At 51.1% G+C, this 15,290-nt stretch overlaps 1 protein-coding gene across 2 annotated transcripts in view; it reads right to left on the bottom strand.

Moving 5' to 3' along the window:
- The window catches only part of TSPAN15 (tetraspanin 15), a 78,809-nt gene that overhangs the window by 40,880 nt on the left and 22,639 nt on the right, over positions 1-15,290 (bottom strand). For both annotated transcript variants that reach the window (XM_033209942.1, XM_033209940.1), the window contains exons 2-3: positions 5,484-5,669; positions 4,160-4,234 (exon numbers count right to left, since the gene is read on the bottom strand). In XM_033209942.1, the coding sequence (XP_033065833.1) occupies positions 4,160-4,234; positions 5,484-5,669 (261 nt within the window). The remainder of the gene's footprint in view (positions 1-4,159; positions 4,235-5,483; positions 5,670-15,290) is intronic.

The following is a 15,290-nucleotide window of genomic DNA, read 5'->3' as shown; positions in this document are numbered from 1 at the left end:
GGTCCGCCTGCCTTGGTCTCCCAAGGTGCTGCGATTACAGGCATGAGCCACCGTGCCCGGCCCTGTATTAGGTATTTGCAAGTAATCTAGGAGTGATTTACAGGAGGATGCGTGTAGGTTATATTCAAGTACCATACCATTTTATGTAAAGGACTTGAGCATCCGTGGATTTGGGTATCCTTTGGTAGGGGGGCATGTCCTGGAACCAATCCCCTTCGGACACCAAGGGACAACTGTATATATTCAGGTGTTGGCCAAGACAGCCTCTGACCTCAAGGTTGTGCCCAGAGCCAGCTTGTGCCAGTGCCATGATAAAATAGGCAGGCTGGTGCTCCCCACTGTTCCCTGACCACAGTGTCAGGTAGGACCACAGTGTCCACTGATCCTACCCTGGTGGTAGAGAGAGGAGGCCTGGGATGGGGATACAGACATACCCGCTACTGCCCGGACCCTCCAGGTGTCCATGCTCAGCCACACCTGGCTGGGAACATGAGGAGCTGCCCACCTCTGACACCCGACACCCTCACGAGAAGTCCCAGAACAAGCTGGGACAAGAGCAAGTATCAAGAGAGCTGAGACCCAGACAGCTGGGGAAGCCACTCAGGTCCTCCTCTGGCCCCTGGCTGGGGTCAGGGTGTCCTACTTCTGCTCCTAAGGCCTGCTCTGTGCCCAGCTCCCCAGCGCATGGCCACTTGCCCCTGTATGAGTGCAGAAGCGGCTCCAGTCCGACTGTCAGGCCATGCCTAGCAGCAGAAATCTTGCCTGGGGTCAAAGGCTGGGGGAGTTTTCTCCTTATATCCAGGAGTCTGTTTAGCTTTCAATGCCTGGCTGTGGCCGTGGTCTGTGCACCTCGCTGAGAACCCAACATGTAATCCTTAGCCTAATGACTTGTTCTGATTTGTCATAACTCAGAGTTAACAGGGCCCGTGGCACTGGAGACTGAACTTGTTACATTGTGGCTCAGAGAAATCCTCTTGATCAAGGAAAAATGGAATTAGGAAATCACCTCCTCCTGGAGGTTGACCTTGATTGCTCCTCACCTTTTTCTCCCATCTTACACTGCCCTTTCTACCATCATCAACAGCCAGGCCACTCCTTCCCCATCTCCACCACTGGCCCGACTTCTGTTTTACAAAATCATATCACATGAGAGTTGGAAGGGATATTATTTTTCTTTTTGTGATATGTTCCCCTTGATTATTTAAAAAAAAAAAATTGAGAGCTAGGGAAAAAGATAAAGGGGAGGAGAAAAATCACCCTAGTCTCATCCCTCAGAGGAAATATGAGTTCACAGGCTGATATTTCCATTCCTTTAAGTCTTTTTCTAGGCCTGTTTTTTTCATTGTAGAGATCTTACTGCATTTATAATTTTGTATCTCATTTTTTAAGTTTTCAAGATGATGAATCATGGCCTGAGCCTCCGAACAGCGGAGAGGCGTCAGTGAGGACCCTTCCTGGGCTGCATACCAAGGTCCTGCCCACGAGGCGACACCACCCAAGGGGAAGGAGCACCCTTCACAGGCTACGGCACCTGCAAGGTCTGGGGATGACGGGAAGCCGTCAGGCCTGACCTCAGGCCCACGGAAACCTACGCTGGGAGCACTGAAGGGCCCCTGGACGTTCCGCCGGCCAAGGCCTTCATCTCAGCCCAGCTCCATCACTTGAAAGAAGGAGGTGATGTTCTGTTGACCTACAGGGCACCGGAAAATGACAAATCAAATGGCCTTTGCAGCAGTGCGCTAGAAACTAGAACTGCTGCCCATCATGGAAGGATGGTTTATGAAGGCCATGCATGCTGCTGACCACAAACTGGACGTGGGCTCCAGCCAGGAAAGCGCTAACCCATAGTCCCTGGAAAGCCGCAGGCCGGCCGGGAGCTCTGCTGGCTGTACAGAGAGGCGGCCCCATGGTCAAATGGAATAAAGATCTTTCCCCTCACAGCTGCTGAAAAGTGAACCAGCATCCTGGATCTGCCAGCTCAGAGGAGAGACTCTGACAAGTAGAAAAGAGGGACAGGGAGGGGCACATAGCAAGACAGGCCTGGGAAGCATTCCTGAGGCGCCTCTGCTTTGCTGTATGCTCTTGGGGGAATTCTTAACTTCTGTGTGCCTCCATGACTCCATTGATAGGATGGCCACTTGCACCTGTATGAGTGGAGAAGCCACTCCAGTCTGACTGTCAAGTCATGCCTAGCAGCAGAAACCTGGTCTGGGGTCAGGGTCTGGTGGAGATTCCTCCTTATATCCAGGAGTCTGTTTAGTTGGCCACAAACTGGACCTGGGCTCCAGCCAGGAAAGCACTAACCCGTAGCCCCTGGAAAGCCGCAGGCTGGCCAGGAGCTCTGTTGTCTGCACAGAGAGGCAGCCCCATGGGCAAATGGAATAAAGATCTCTCCCCTCAAGTCTGCTGGAAACTGCCAGCTCAGAAGAGAGGCTCTGATAAGCAGAAAAGAGGCAAAGGGAGGGGCAGGTAGAAAAGAGGAAAAGGGAGAAGCAGTCTCATGGGCAAATGGAATAAAGCCCCTTTCCTGGGGTTCATAAGACAGTAAGGCCCCTGGATTCCAGGTGTGTAGACTTGTCTGTGGTTAGGTCCCACTGCAGAAGGTCCCAGCAGAACTAGTGTGGTCCCTGCTCCCACCCGAGCTGGAATCACACTCCCATGAACATTTTCACAGGGCCAGACCCTGGGCCATCTGAGAGGTCTGCACAACGTGGGCTGTGGGACAGCACCTGCTGCCTTAAAAGCAACTGCTGACAACAAAGATAATCTAGCTGGGCACAGGGGTGCATGACTGTAGTCACAGCTACTTGGGAGGCTAAGGCCGGAGGATCACTTGAGCCCAGGGGTTCGAGGCTGCAGTGAGCTATGATCGTACCACTGCTCCAGCCTGGGTGACAGAGTGACACCCTGCCTCAAAAAAATAAATAAACAATTTTTTTTAAAAAAAGATAACTTGGCTCACAGCCCTAATGCATGTCCCAGCAGCGACTGTCCAGATGCACCAGGACCAAGCTATCTGGGGCAGGGAGGGGTGCAGGCCAGGCAGTGGACACAGAGAATGGGGTTTCTGCAAACATGCCCTGCTCCTCAAGCCCCACCTATGGCAGCAATGCAGGATGAGGACAAAGGAAGAAGATTATGGGAGGAAAGACGGAGTCCTGGGTTGGAGTTAGCCCTGCTCCACCACCAGCTTCTTATGGAGACTTGACCACTATGTGCCAGAACCATGCCCAGTCCTTCACATGCATTCTCTCATCAGATCTGTGAGCTAGGTGTCCCCTAATAATCCAAGAAGCCAAGTAATTCACCCAAGGTGGCACAGCTAGTATGAAGTGCATACATCCTGCCTGAAGGAGCTGGAGCTGGGAGCCATGAGAACCTTTCTGGCTCTAAGGGGCCCTGATTCTGCAAACCCTGCCAGGGTCAGGATGCCAGGCATCACCCTGTCAACCTGCCCCTCTCCTCACTCCTCTAGACAGCACAACAGCCTCTGACGGTACTGCCTCCAAAACATACACCAAATCACCTTTTCGGCCCAGGCCCACTGCCTCCACCTCAGTCCAAGTTATCTTATCCCATTCCCAGGATGACCCCCACAACCTCCCAGCTGGGCCCCTGTATACACCCTCAACTCTTCACTGTCCATTCCCCAACTCAGCAGCCATGGTCAAATATAAACTGGGTCACATCGCTTCCCACGTAAGACTCTCCAAAGGTTCCTGCCACCTCTAGAAAAAACTCCAAGCTCCTAACTCATGGCCTACAAGGACCTCTGTGACCTGCCTGACCAGCCCTTTCGACGTCACCTTCCGCCCCTCTCCACCCCACCCATCCTCAGCCACATGGCCTCCATGCTGTTTTGCTCACATGCTAAGCTCATTTCTGCTCAGCTTCCCTCTGCTGGGACCTCACTCGGCTGGCTCCTTTTACCATTTCAGCACGGGCCTCCCATCTCCTCCCCAGGCACTCTCATGTCAGCCTGGTTCATTTTCTTAGTCACTGCTTTACTTGTTCAGTGTCTGTCATTCTCTTTTAGCAGAATGAAAGCTCCATGGGGGTTATCTGCCCTGCTCACTGCTGCACCCCCAGTTAACAGCCTAAGGCACCCACAGTGGGTGCTCGGTACACACACGGCCGATATACAAATCCACAGGCCTACCTGGTTCCGGAAGGTCAAGGCCACCACACCACCAATGAGCTCCATGATGAGACAGATCCCAAGGATGTACATGAACTGGAAAACAGAATTCAGAGACTCACCTGGAGAGGGGCGGAGGGCATGTGTGGGGTACAGGAGATGTACCATCTGCTCCAACAGCAAGCACAAGGAGAAGCGTCCCTGGGGGAGCTCCTATCAGCTCCCAGGCCTCTGCCGCTTCCTCCCGTGAGAACGTGGACGTGGACAGGCAGGCCCCAGGAAAATCTGTCTCTGGAGCCGGAGGGCGGGAAGAGTGACTCAGCTGTCTCAGCCAGATCGTCACCTCCATTTGTCTTGGGGGTCTATGTGGAAGAGCACACCCTTCCCCCACCACCATAAGGAGAGCTGGACCTCACTGCCACGGAGCCAGAGGGGCTGGGCCTGGCGTAATGGGCAGGCTGGGGCAGTATTTCCAGCTCCCCACAGAGAGCCCTCAGATGTGACTTCCCAGATCCCCCAGAGTGGGTGAGGGGGATGGCTGAAGCTTAGAGGATATGCACCCCCACCTCTGCCCTTTACTAGAGAGCAGGCATTATCCAAACTGATTTCGGCAACTCCCAGCCTCAAGTAGCACCCAAACCCGGTTTATAGAGGATTGCAGGGGCTTCCCATATGGGGAGAGACAATGAGGTCAAGAGACACACAAGTGCAGAGTGAATGGATCTGCCTACTCACTACCCCCAACTTTGGGGAGTCATCCCTCACCCACAATAATGGGATGCAGATAGGATTGACTCCCCATGCCCCATCCCAGAATGGGCACATGGCCCAAGCCAGGCCCACCAGAGTCCTGGGACTTTGGCCAGAGCTGGTAGGAAAGATTCCCTGAAATCTAGAACCATAAGGACTCTGCTGGCCTACACCGCAAAGGGGGCAGCCCCGGCTGGGAGGGGCTGGGGAGATTGCGCAACCCTGCCCAGTGGCGCCATCTAAACCCCTGGACCCAGTGTGGGTTTGCTGGTGGCATGAGCTAATGACTCACCACCACCTCCTTTTTTTGCCTTTCCTTGCTCTCATTTGAGTGTGGTTTTTCCTACTCACAACTGAGCATCCAGATGAACACAGAGTTTAAGTAAGGGCAGTATTCCAATCAGCTTTAACATGCAGAAGGGGAGGTGGCCTGGGCACTCTTGGGCCAGTGTGATCAGATGGGCTGATCTAAGGAGCTCTCTAAAGGAGGTGGTTTGAGGCAGGGACCAAAGAAACTGAGCTGCCCAAGGGCACAGGGGCAGGCGCCCCAGCTCTCCTGGGGAGTCCCAGCTGAGGGGTGGTGTGGTCCACTCACTGCCTGGAGAAGGTACAGGTTGTCACGGAGGGACGCCAGCACACCAATGAAGGAGACCATGAACATGACGACACCCAGGAGGATGAGGATGATGGCTGGAGCCAGGAAGGCACTTTCAAGGGTTTTATATTTCTGCCGCTCGACCTCTGCATAGATGCCCACAGACAGGACCAGGGCCCCGATCAGCTGCAGCAAGAAAACAGAGGGTGAGAGAGAGACTAAGGTCACTTGATTTTCCAAAGCAAACAGTCATCTGGGGCTGTGGTACCTGCTGTGTGGGAGGCTTGCCCCAGGTTACAGCACATAAAGGGTCCTGTTAGTGGCTGAACTGTTTCCCCAAAATTCCTCTATTGAAATCCTAACCCCCGGTACCTCGAAATGTGACTATATTTGGAGACAGGGTCCTTAAAGAACTAATTAAAGTTAAAATGAGATCACTAAGGTGGCCCTAATCCAATATGACTGGTGTCCTTATAAGGGGAAGAGATTATGATACAGACACGCACAGAGGGAAGACCGTGTGAACACGCAGGGAGAAGGCAGCGTCTACAAGTCAGAGACAAGCCTCGGAAGAAATCAACTCTGCAGGCTGGGCACGGTGGATCACACCTGTAATCCCAGCACTTTGGAAGGCCAAGGCGGGCAGATCACGAGGTCAGTAGATTGAGACCATCCTGGCTAACACAGTGAAACCCCATCTCTACTAAAAATACAAATATTAGCTGGGCGTAGTGGCAGGTTCCTGTAGTCCCAGCTATTCGGGAGGCTGAGGCAGGAGAATGGCGTAAACCCCGGAGGTGGAGCTTGCAGTGAGCCGAGATTATGCCACTGCACTCCAGCCTGGGTGACAGAGTCAGAGTCCATCTCAAAACAAAACAAAACAAAACAAAAAAACCCTGCCACCTTGATCTTTGACTTCTAACCTCCAGAATTGTGAGAAAATAAATGTCTGCTCTTTAAGTCATTCAGTCCGGTACTTGATGTTATGGCAGCCTTAGCAGACTAATACAGACCCAATCTGGAGATGCCACTTTAGAGGAGAGTACAGATGGGTTAGGGGAAATGCCACTGGCTGGAAGGTCAGAGAACATGGGTTCGAGCCCCAGCTCTGCTACTTGCTAACCCTGGCCTTGGACAGGCATTTCCATGTGATTCTGTGTTCTCATCTGAAAGACAGGCATGAAGACATTCATTTCTGCACCACTTACACCACAGCTTTCGTGAGAGAATGAACGTGGAAACACTATAGACCTGGAAGTGTGAGGCTGCCGTGACACGTATTAAACAGGCAGGTCACCCAAAAAACATTCCAGAAGTGCTCAGGGTGACAGATATTTCACACAGTACCATAACACAGAATTTACTTTCAGGATGACCACAGAGAAGGCCAAAGGTTGAAGCAGGAAGAATTTTGAGGGAATTCACAAGTAGAATCCCTCACTCTCAACTTTTCTAACAGTGGACATGCTGTTACAGAACACCCTGTAACTTTCCACCAGGAAAACCCAGGCTTCTTGTTGCTTGTCAACTGCCATGTGTGCTCACCCCAGGGCCTTTGCACAGGCAGTTCTGACTGCCTGGAATGCTCTTCCCCTGACACCCGCATGGCTCACTCCCCCACGTTCTTCTCTTCTTTGCTCAGTTACCACCTGCAAAAGGGGGCCCTTCAGGGCCACTTTATTTACAGATGGAAGTTCCTCCCCGTAAAACTCCTGATCTCGTTTCTCTTTTTTATTTTCTCCTTAGAACTTACCCATATTTAACATACTACACTATTTCTGGTTGGTTTTTTTTTTTTTTTTTTTTTTCAAATTTGTCTTCCTCACTAGAACATAAGCTCCAGGAGGGGTTTTTCAATTGCTTCGGGCATCCCCAGCACCTAGACATTCTGACACTGAGGAAGTAGAATCAGCATTTATGATCAACATCTGCTAAATGAACAAGATCTGGGCTTTCCAACAGACCCTCTGAGTTCACGTCAGGCACTGTCTACCCAGTTCCCTGACTGTCCAAGGATTCTGACTTTCTGGGCCACATATTCTAAAGGGCAGAGACAAGTCATCAGATAACTGAACTTCTCCACTAAGCTGAAGGCAGCATGGGAGAGTAAGTGGAAGACATGGTGCTGTCAGCTAGAGTCCAAGGAAAGGAAGGGATGATACAGACAGATGTTGGTGGGAAGTGACATGAGCACAGCCATCCCAGTGTCACCATGCAGAACACCGAGGAGGCTGCCCCTCCAGCCACTCACAGGGCTGCCTGAGCCTTAAACTGACTTCATGGGTCTCCTTACTGATCATCAATGTCCTCAAGTAGATGTCCATGACCTCCTTCTAAAGAGAGCTAAATCCTGAGTAAAAGGAAGTGACTGCTTCCTCGTAAGCTTTGATGCCTGACAGGGAAGCCAGAAGTCAAACAAGCAGACAGAGCTTATGCAGAAACACAGGATAACAGAGGATTACCAGGAAACCATCTCACTTGGATCCAGTACGTTGCTATGTTTCAAGGCTAAGTGCCATTCCCCTTGGCTTGAAAATTAATCCAGGATTAGTGAGACCCTTCCCCCAGTCTAGAAGGATGCCTTTCCAACACACGGGCCAGGAGGGACTCAAGACACTGACAAGCTCGGCCACCAGTCACTTACTAACAAGTTGGCCTTAGAAGGCAGGACACACACACACACACACACATACATACACACATATACACACACTCACCCTCTACAGGAAAATGGAGACCATGAAAATATCTACTTTCGGTAAAGAAAGGTAAACCAGAGACTATCCGGTCAGTCATACTCCAAAACTCAGAACATGGAGAAATCACTGCTCGAGGGCAGCCTAAGTGCCCCAGGTCCTCGGAAAGCAATGGTGAGCAGCCTTTAAAAAGCCAAGTCCAGGTTGGGCACGGTGGCTCAAGCCTGTAATCCCAGCACTTTGGGAGGCTGAGGTGGGCAGATCACCTGAGGTCAAGAGTTCAAGAGCAGCCTGGCCACCATGGCAAAACCTCATCTCTACTAAAAAATACAAAAATTAGCCAAGCATGGTGGCACGTTCCTGTAATCCCAACTACTTGGGAGGCTAAGGCAGGAGAATCGCCTGAACCAGCGAGGTGGAGGTTGCAGTGAGCCAAGATTGCGCCACTGCACTCTAGCCTGGGTGACAGAGCAAGAGTCCGTCTCGAGAAAGAAGAAGAAAAGAAAAAAAAAAGACCAATCCCCCTCCTCAGTGACTCCACCCATGAGGAATCACTCACTAAACTCAACCTGGACAAATAAAAGAGCCCTGAGGCTCATCCACCTGAAAGCAGAGAATCATGGTTAAATAAGAACCTCATAGAGCATGGAAGTTTTCAGAGCCCAGGCATGGAGTGAATAAAATATTCAGGGACTCGGGTACTTGAAGGTGGCAGAGGTAGGGTTTTATCTTCCATTTTGATGAAAAGCATAATTCTCATCCTGTCGTGGAACCAACACAACTATTTTATCTTAACATTTTCAGAACTGGCCCAATATACTTTTGGAAGTTCTGTGTTCCCTGTTGTAAAAAAAAATCCTTTTCTTCCCTGGCAGGATGGGGACAGCTGACATCCTTCCCCGTTCCCCTGCCCCCAGCCTGTTCCCATCCCTCCTTCCTGCCTGAGGCTGTGCTTCTGAGTGAAGGTACTCTGCTTTGGAAACCATCCCCCAAATACCAGAGCTGCCACTGGCCCCAATGCTGAGCAGAACTGACCCCAACCCACTCCATAAAGGCAGTCAGTGGCTTCTTCTATTTTTACAAGCTCCCCAGAGCCCTGGGACCCACTCCAGAACACCCTTGCCAGCAGAAAACAAAACTTCCCTTGCTCTGATCTCACTCTCTGCTGTTATAAAGCATTGCCATTTCCTTGCTAGTTAGCCTTGAGACATTTCCAGACCATAAACCCCATGGGAAAAGCTCCCAAAGCAAATGTAAACCAAGGACTCCCTCAAGCCATCCTAGGCCCTATTTCTCCTGGTCTAGCAGAAGAAGCTGCCACCCCAACCCTCCCAGCAGCCTGGCAGGCAACTCCCAGGCAGCTCCTCATACAGCACAGGCCTCTCTGGCCTCCACATTCAAGTGCCCCCAAGAGCAGCAGGCATGGGGAGAGGCCGGCATAAACCTTCCCAGGAACTTTGAAATTTCCAAATGATATTTACATCTCTGATGACATCAGTTTATCCATCTGAGGATAAAATTTTCTGTCAATGCCAGCATGCAATCCCATCCGCTCCACTCTGCTAATTATAGCCTTCCACTAGGCAGCTGGCCACTCAGCTCTAGCACAGGAAGCAAATGGCCCATCTGTCAAGCAGGATGGCCTCAGCTAAACAGGGCTGGGGGTGGGGGGCACACGGCCATGCCCATTTAGGGCCAAAGAAGTAAAGTGCGAGCTGCTGGCAGCCCACAGCCAAGCCCAAAAGCCCAGGCTTTGTGAACCACATGGCATCTTCAACAGGCTGCAGAGGAGCCCTGTGGCCCCGCATGAACCAGGCCTGAAAGTCCCCTCTGAGCCCTGCATCCTGGAACCCTGCTTCCTCCTGTGCAGGGAGAGGCCCAGCTCCAGGCAGCTGCTGGGAAGCAGGAGACTCTGTGAGGCATTCCAGCACCTGTGCCTCCTGAAGGAAGCATCTGGTCACCCGTCCTGGCTGGCTCACCACAGCTGGGGCAAATCTGTGCTTCATGAGGACCTGCAAGGCCCATTTTCAGCCCCAAAAGGCAAATGCTAGGCTCTGTTGTGTTCCAGGCCCTGTATTACTCTCTGTAGGCTCACAAGGGGCCAGAAGACTATTGAGAAGGGAGGGTAAGAGATGCTGGAACTGATGGTCCCATAAATGGAATTTAGGGAGCTTTCAAACTGGAGATGGAGAAAAATTCACATCTTTACTTTTGTTTACCTCTAACTGAAATATCCCTTCCATGTGGGATGTGGCAACAAACTGAAGTAATATTAACAGCACCTGCAATTTTGTCAGCAGTAGAAATCTCATATCTTAAAATGTCATTTACATTCCTCATTACTTCAAACTTACGATAGTATTCGACTCACTGCTAGTCACTGCTAAATCTTGTGATTGAATGCACTGATAAAGTTGCACATTATTACATCAAAAATTTGGTTGTATAAAATGTTAATAATTGTATCCTACTATAGTTGGTTTCTTTTGTAACCGTGTGTATTTCATTTTATGCATTTAAGTATCCTGTTCTGAAAAAGGATCGATCCACAGGCTTCCCCAGAGAACCAAAGGGTCCCTGGCACACAAAAAGTAAGAACCCCTGGTTTACAGGAAGCAAATATCATTCCTGCCATGGAGAGGTGAAGAGGGCTCTAGGAATCTGAATGAAAGTGACAGGGAAGAGGGAGAGTGCAGGACTTCAGGATGAGCCCCCTGTCAGAGCCCGCAGTTCCTGCAAGGCCCTGAGAACCACTTCATTCTGCAACCGTCTCATGGAGCAATCGAGGTCCAGGGCTCCATGTTGGGCCAAAACAAAGCGCTTTTCATACTTTCTAGCTTGAAAGGGGGTGGGGAAGAGCTAAACTCCAAGGCTTGAGAGAGGTTTTGAATAAAGTGAGACTAGCAGGGGCCCCTCCTCCTGCCCAAAGAAACCCTGCACCTCCCTTCCTGAGGCCCTCTGCCCCGAGGCCCATCCTGCCTGGCCCCGGGCCAAGCCCACCCTGCAGACAGTCACCTGCTCTGCACACTGCTGCCCCAGCTTCTCCTGTCCCAGAGCAGGGTGCTGGCGGGAGCAGCAGAGGCAACAGAGGAGGCAGGAGTTCTGGGCCTCCACGGGTGAGCTCAGTACCCTTGGCCGTGTCGCTTCCCGCTTGTGGGCCTCATTTTTCACCTGTAAAACAGTAAAGCCTGTTGGCTCTTATAGTGATTATGCTGTGCCACTATCCTGTCAGGGGTCATACCTGCATCATCTCATTTCCTTTCATCAACATACCCCCTCAAACACCCAAGAAACGACTAATCTCGTTTCACAGACTAGGCTCAAAGAGACTAAGCAGCACAGAACCCATGAGAGAGTCAGGATTCACAACCAAAACTCGTCTGCCTGGCCAGCCACTAAGGCTACCAGACGGGCCTTTTGTGAAGAACTGGGGGGAAAGAGGTGTGAAACACCTTTGCAAAATACAAAGCCGACAATAGCAGAGCAGCAGTGCTGAAAGAACTTCCTAGATGATGCCAACACCTAGTGTGGTATCCACGAGCCACATGTGGCTAGCAAGCTCTTGAAACGGGGCCCTGGTACCTGAGGAACTGAACTTTCCATGTTATTTTGCTTTAAGTTAAATTCGGCCATAGGTAGCTGGTGGCCACATTTTGGACAGTACAAGTCTAGAGCGTCTCTCACTGGTGCTGCCCCTCACCACTCCTTCAAGGTTCCTTTCTGAAGGTAGATTCCATCCTTATAAAAAGGTGGCCGGGTGCAGTGGCTCACGTCTGTAATCCCAGCACTTTGGGAGGCCGAGGTGGGTGGATCACAAGGTCAGGAGTTTGAGACTAGCCTGCCCAAGATGGTGAAACCCCATCTCTACTAAAAATACAAAAATTAGCTGGGCGTGGTGGCGCACACCTGTAGTCCCAGCTACTTGGGAGGCTGAGGCAGGAGAATCACTGGGAGGCGTTGGTTGCAGTGAGCCAAGATCGTGCCACTGCACTCCAGCCTAGCTACAGAGTGAGACTCTGTCTCAAAGAAAAAGAAAAAGGCACATGCTTCAACCCTCCTGCCACAAGCTAGGGAAGGCTCAGCAAGTGTTCACCAACTTACTCAGGAGAAAACAGTCTTCTCTCCTACATCGCCAGGGCAGCTGGGTTCCTGCCTTCCCACTCCCCTTTCCTGTAAGGAAAGCAAAACAGACAAAGGATAGGAGGCCCTGGCCGTGCCCCCAATCCAAACTGCTCTAGGGCCCATTCTGTCTCCCCTAGGGAGCACCAGCCCCACCTCCAGGACCACCAGGCTGTACTCTAAGCTCTGGGGACACTGAACCTCCATCCCACTGACCTGGCCCTACTTATGCTTGAGGAACGGGGCTCCCCCACAACCCCAAATCAAAGCCAGCTCTTGAGAAAGCAGCAGAGGCTGCCTCCGGCTGCCAGCAAAGACGCATTCACTTATCTTTGTCACTAGTACTTTGCTGTCAATCCTGCCTTGACTCTGGACAGGACTTCTTCCTTTATAAAACTGGACATCGAGTACAGAGAACCTAGTTAATTGTAATCCTTGGTCCCTGACATTCTCTGAGACAGCCTCTTTTGTTACTCTTTTTTTTTTTTTTTTTTGAGATCCTTTAGGCACTGTCTGTGCCTAAACAAACCTCCTTATTGTAATGACTTCAGTTTTATAACACATCATGCCATCTGGTAGGCCAAGTCTCTTCTTCCCGTCTTCTTCAGAAGTGTCCTAGATATTCTTACATCTCGAATCTTCCACACACATTTTAGAATCATCTTCTCAAGTCTCAGGAAAAAAATCAACTGAACTGAACTTTGATTGGAAGCACAATGAATCTATAGATCCGTTTGGGGAGAAATGGCATTTCTACTCTAGCAGGTCTTCCTGCTCCTAAATGGAATAAATAGTAAATAAATATTTATTATTTGTAAATTATCCCTTTATTAATATTATTAAATAAATAATCCCTCCTTAATTTATGTCTTCTTTAAAGAATTATGGCTTCTTTAACAACAGTTCTCATTGCCTCCCTCAAGCTTTCCATGGTGTCTGAGCAGAGCTGGAGAAAGACATCTAAAGTCTTGGGTTCATCAGTTCAAAGGTGACAAACATGGCCTTTGGAAAACAAACCTCTCTAGGAAGCAAAGTGGGCACACCAGTCTGTTTTGCTACCCCTCCTCTGTTGGCAATAGTTGCAGAAACTTGATTTAAGACTCCCACAGGCACACAGCACATTCCAGGCTGTGAAGGAGCTAGGCTGGGAGTTTTGCAAACCCCAGTTATTCAATCCAGCCAGGGCAGAGAGTGGAATTTCTCATCCAGGACAACCACAAATGAATGAAGTACAGGGTGGGAGTGGGGGTGGCATGCCTTGGGCTGTTTTGGGGAAGAGTTTGGGGACAGGCAGGTAGAAGCGGTAGAACAAGTAAGTGACCAAGGCATTCTGAGACAAGATGCAGGGCAATTACTTCCTCCTGGGGAAACCAGAGAAGGATTCTGAAGGATGCACGGAGTTTGACTTCATGCAACTGGACCCTCCCTGAGCACAGGGACTGGCCCAATATATCTGCTGAAAGAATAAATCTGAGAAATGGTTTATGGCTTCAGACGCCTGTAAGCCCAAAGAAGGAACTCTGCAATGATCCCAGTTTGGAACAGAGCCTTCCAAGGCTTAAGGATAAGAATGACTCATGGTTAATCGGAGAACCACAGAAACAGCCATGGGAAGGAGAGTCAAGAGCGACTTCATCTCCACCCAATATCCTCCTCGCCTTGCTTTTCTTTCCCCCTCACTCTCCAGACCTCTCTGTCTCTCTCTCCCCACCTTCCATGTGTCTGAACCAAGAGAGTCAGAGCCTGCCTCCCAGGGCTGTGTCCCCAGCGTACATGGGTAATGGTGTCTGGTGATTTTGTTCACAGATCTCAGCCCCGGGTGGACCTCCGGCCAGGCTCCCACAGACCCAGCTGACTGAGTAGCCAGAGGTCAATCAGAGCAGAAGACAGTGCTCCCGGATGCACCCTGGACGTCTGGCCCTGGTGGTGAGACAGGAAGCCCCAGCTCAGGCCACTGCCGGCAGCATCCTCTGTCTGGGGTTGGAGCTCCAGCTGAGGGGTAGGAATGGGGAATGGAGGCTGAAAGTCTGGGAATGGGCTTAGGGAGCCCAGGAATGAAGAGCTGGGTGGGGTGGGGTGGGGTGGGGCTTGCTTCCTCCCAGGGTAACCGCTCACGGGTATATTCCTGTGTCAAAGCACTGCTGGTCACCCCTCCTCCTCCTTCCTCTGGCCAGGACTGTGTCCCTCTGCAGCCCACAGCACCCAATCAGCTAAGCCTCCACCACTCATAACTGTAGGCCGCCACCAGCAGGAGTAAGATGGCCCAGGTCTTCCTTCTCTCAGACCCTTTGAAAGGAGACACGGGCTCACAGAGATGACAGGAGGCCTTTGTCCTATACAACAGCCTCCAGTCCAAGGTCCTGGCAGCCTTTCGGAGCCCACCCTGTCTGGGAACTGCTCCATGCATCCCCTCTTCCTCCACTGGCCTAGGGTCTTCCCTAGAGACTGCCTGAGAGTTATCCTCATGGGGCCCGAAGTGAGGGCAACAGGAGTTCCAGGGAAGGGGTCTGGGAGTGCCCTGTGGTCTCACTCTCCTGACCCCTCTGGGCTGCCGAGACCAGAAGCCACCATGAGGGAGAGCCATCTGAAAAGGAGCAGGCGGTGGGGAGAGCAGGCGCGGGGAGGAGGTGGGCGGAGATGAAGGGAACTCCAACCGCAGGAGCCGAGGATGTGAGGCTCAGTCAGAACTGCCGGCTCCCAGGAGACACCTGGCTGAGTCGGGCATATATAAACTATCTCTACACAACTTGGGCAGTGCTAAGACTTATGATTATTTCATGGATCTTGTTTTTAATGTCAGATGTAGTTCTCTATATAAAAAAGATATGCATCAAATTGCTTTTTACATATGTGGCCCTTGGTTTATTCTTTCCCCCTTTGCATGGAATCCCACATCTGAACTGTACCCTTTGCCCCTGAACTATGGATAGAAGGCAGAGGAGGCAATCAGATCTCAAGTGTCTGGAATGCGCAGGGCCTTAATGAAGATATA

Source organism: Trachypithecus francoisi, unplaced genomic scaffold (assembly GCF_009764315.1).
Source record: "Trachypithecus francoisi isolate TF-2019V2 unplaced genomic scaffold, Tfra_2.0 Lachesis_group9, whole genome shotgun sequence".
NCBI lineage: Eukaryota > Metazoa > Chordata > Mammalia > Primates > Cercopithecidae > Trachypithecus > Trachypithecus francoisi.
This window is presented reverse-complemented; position numbering and strand designations above follow the sequence as displayed.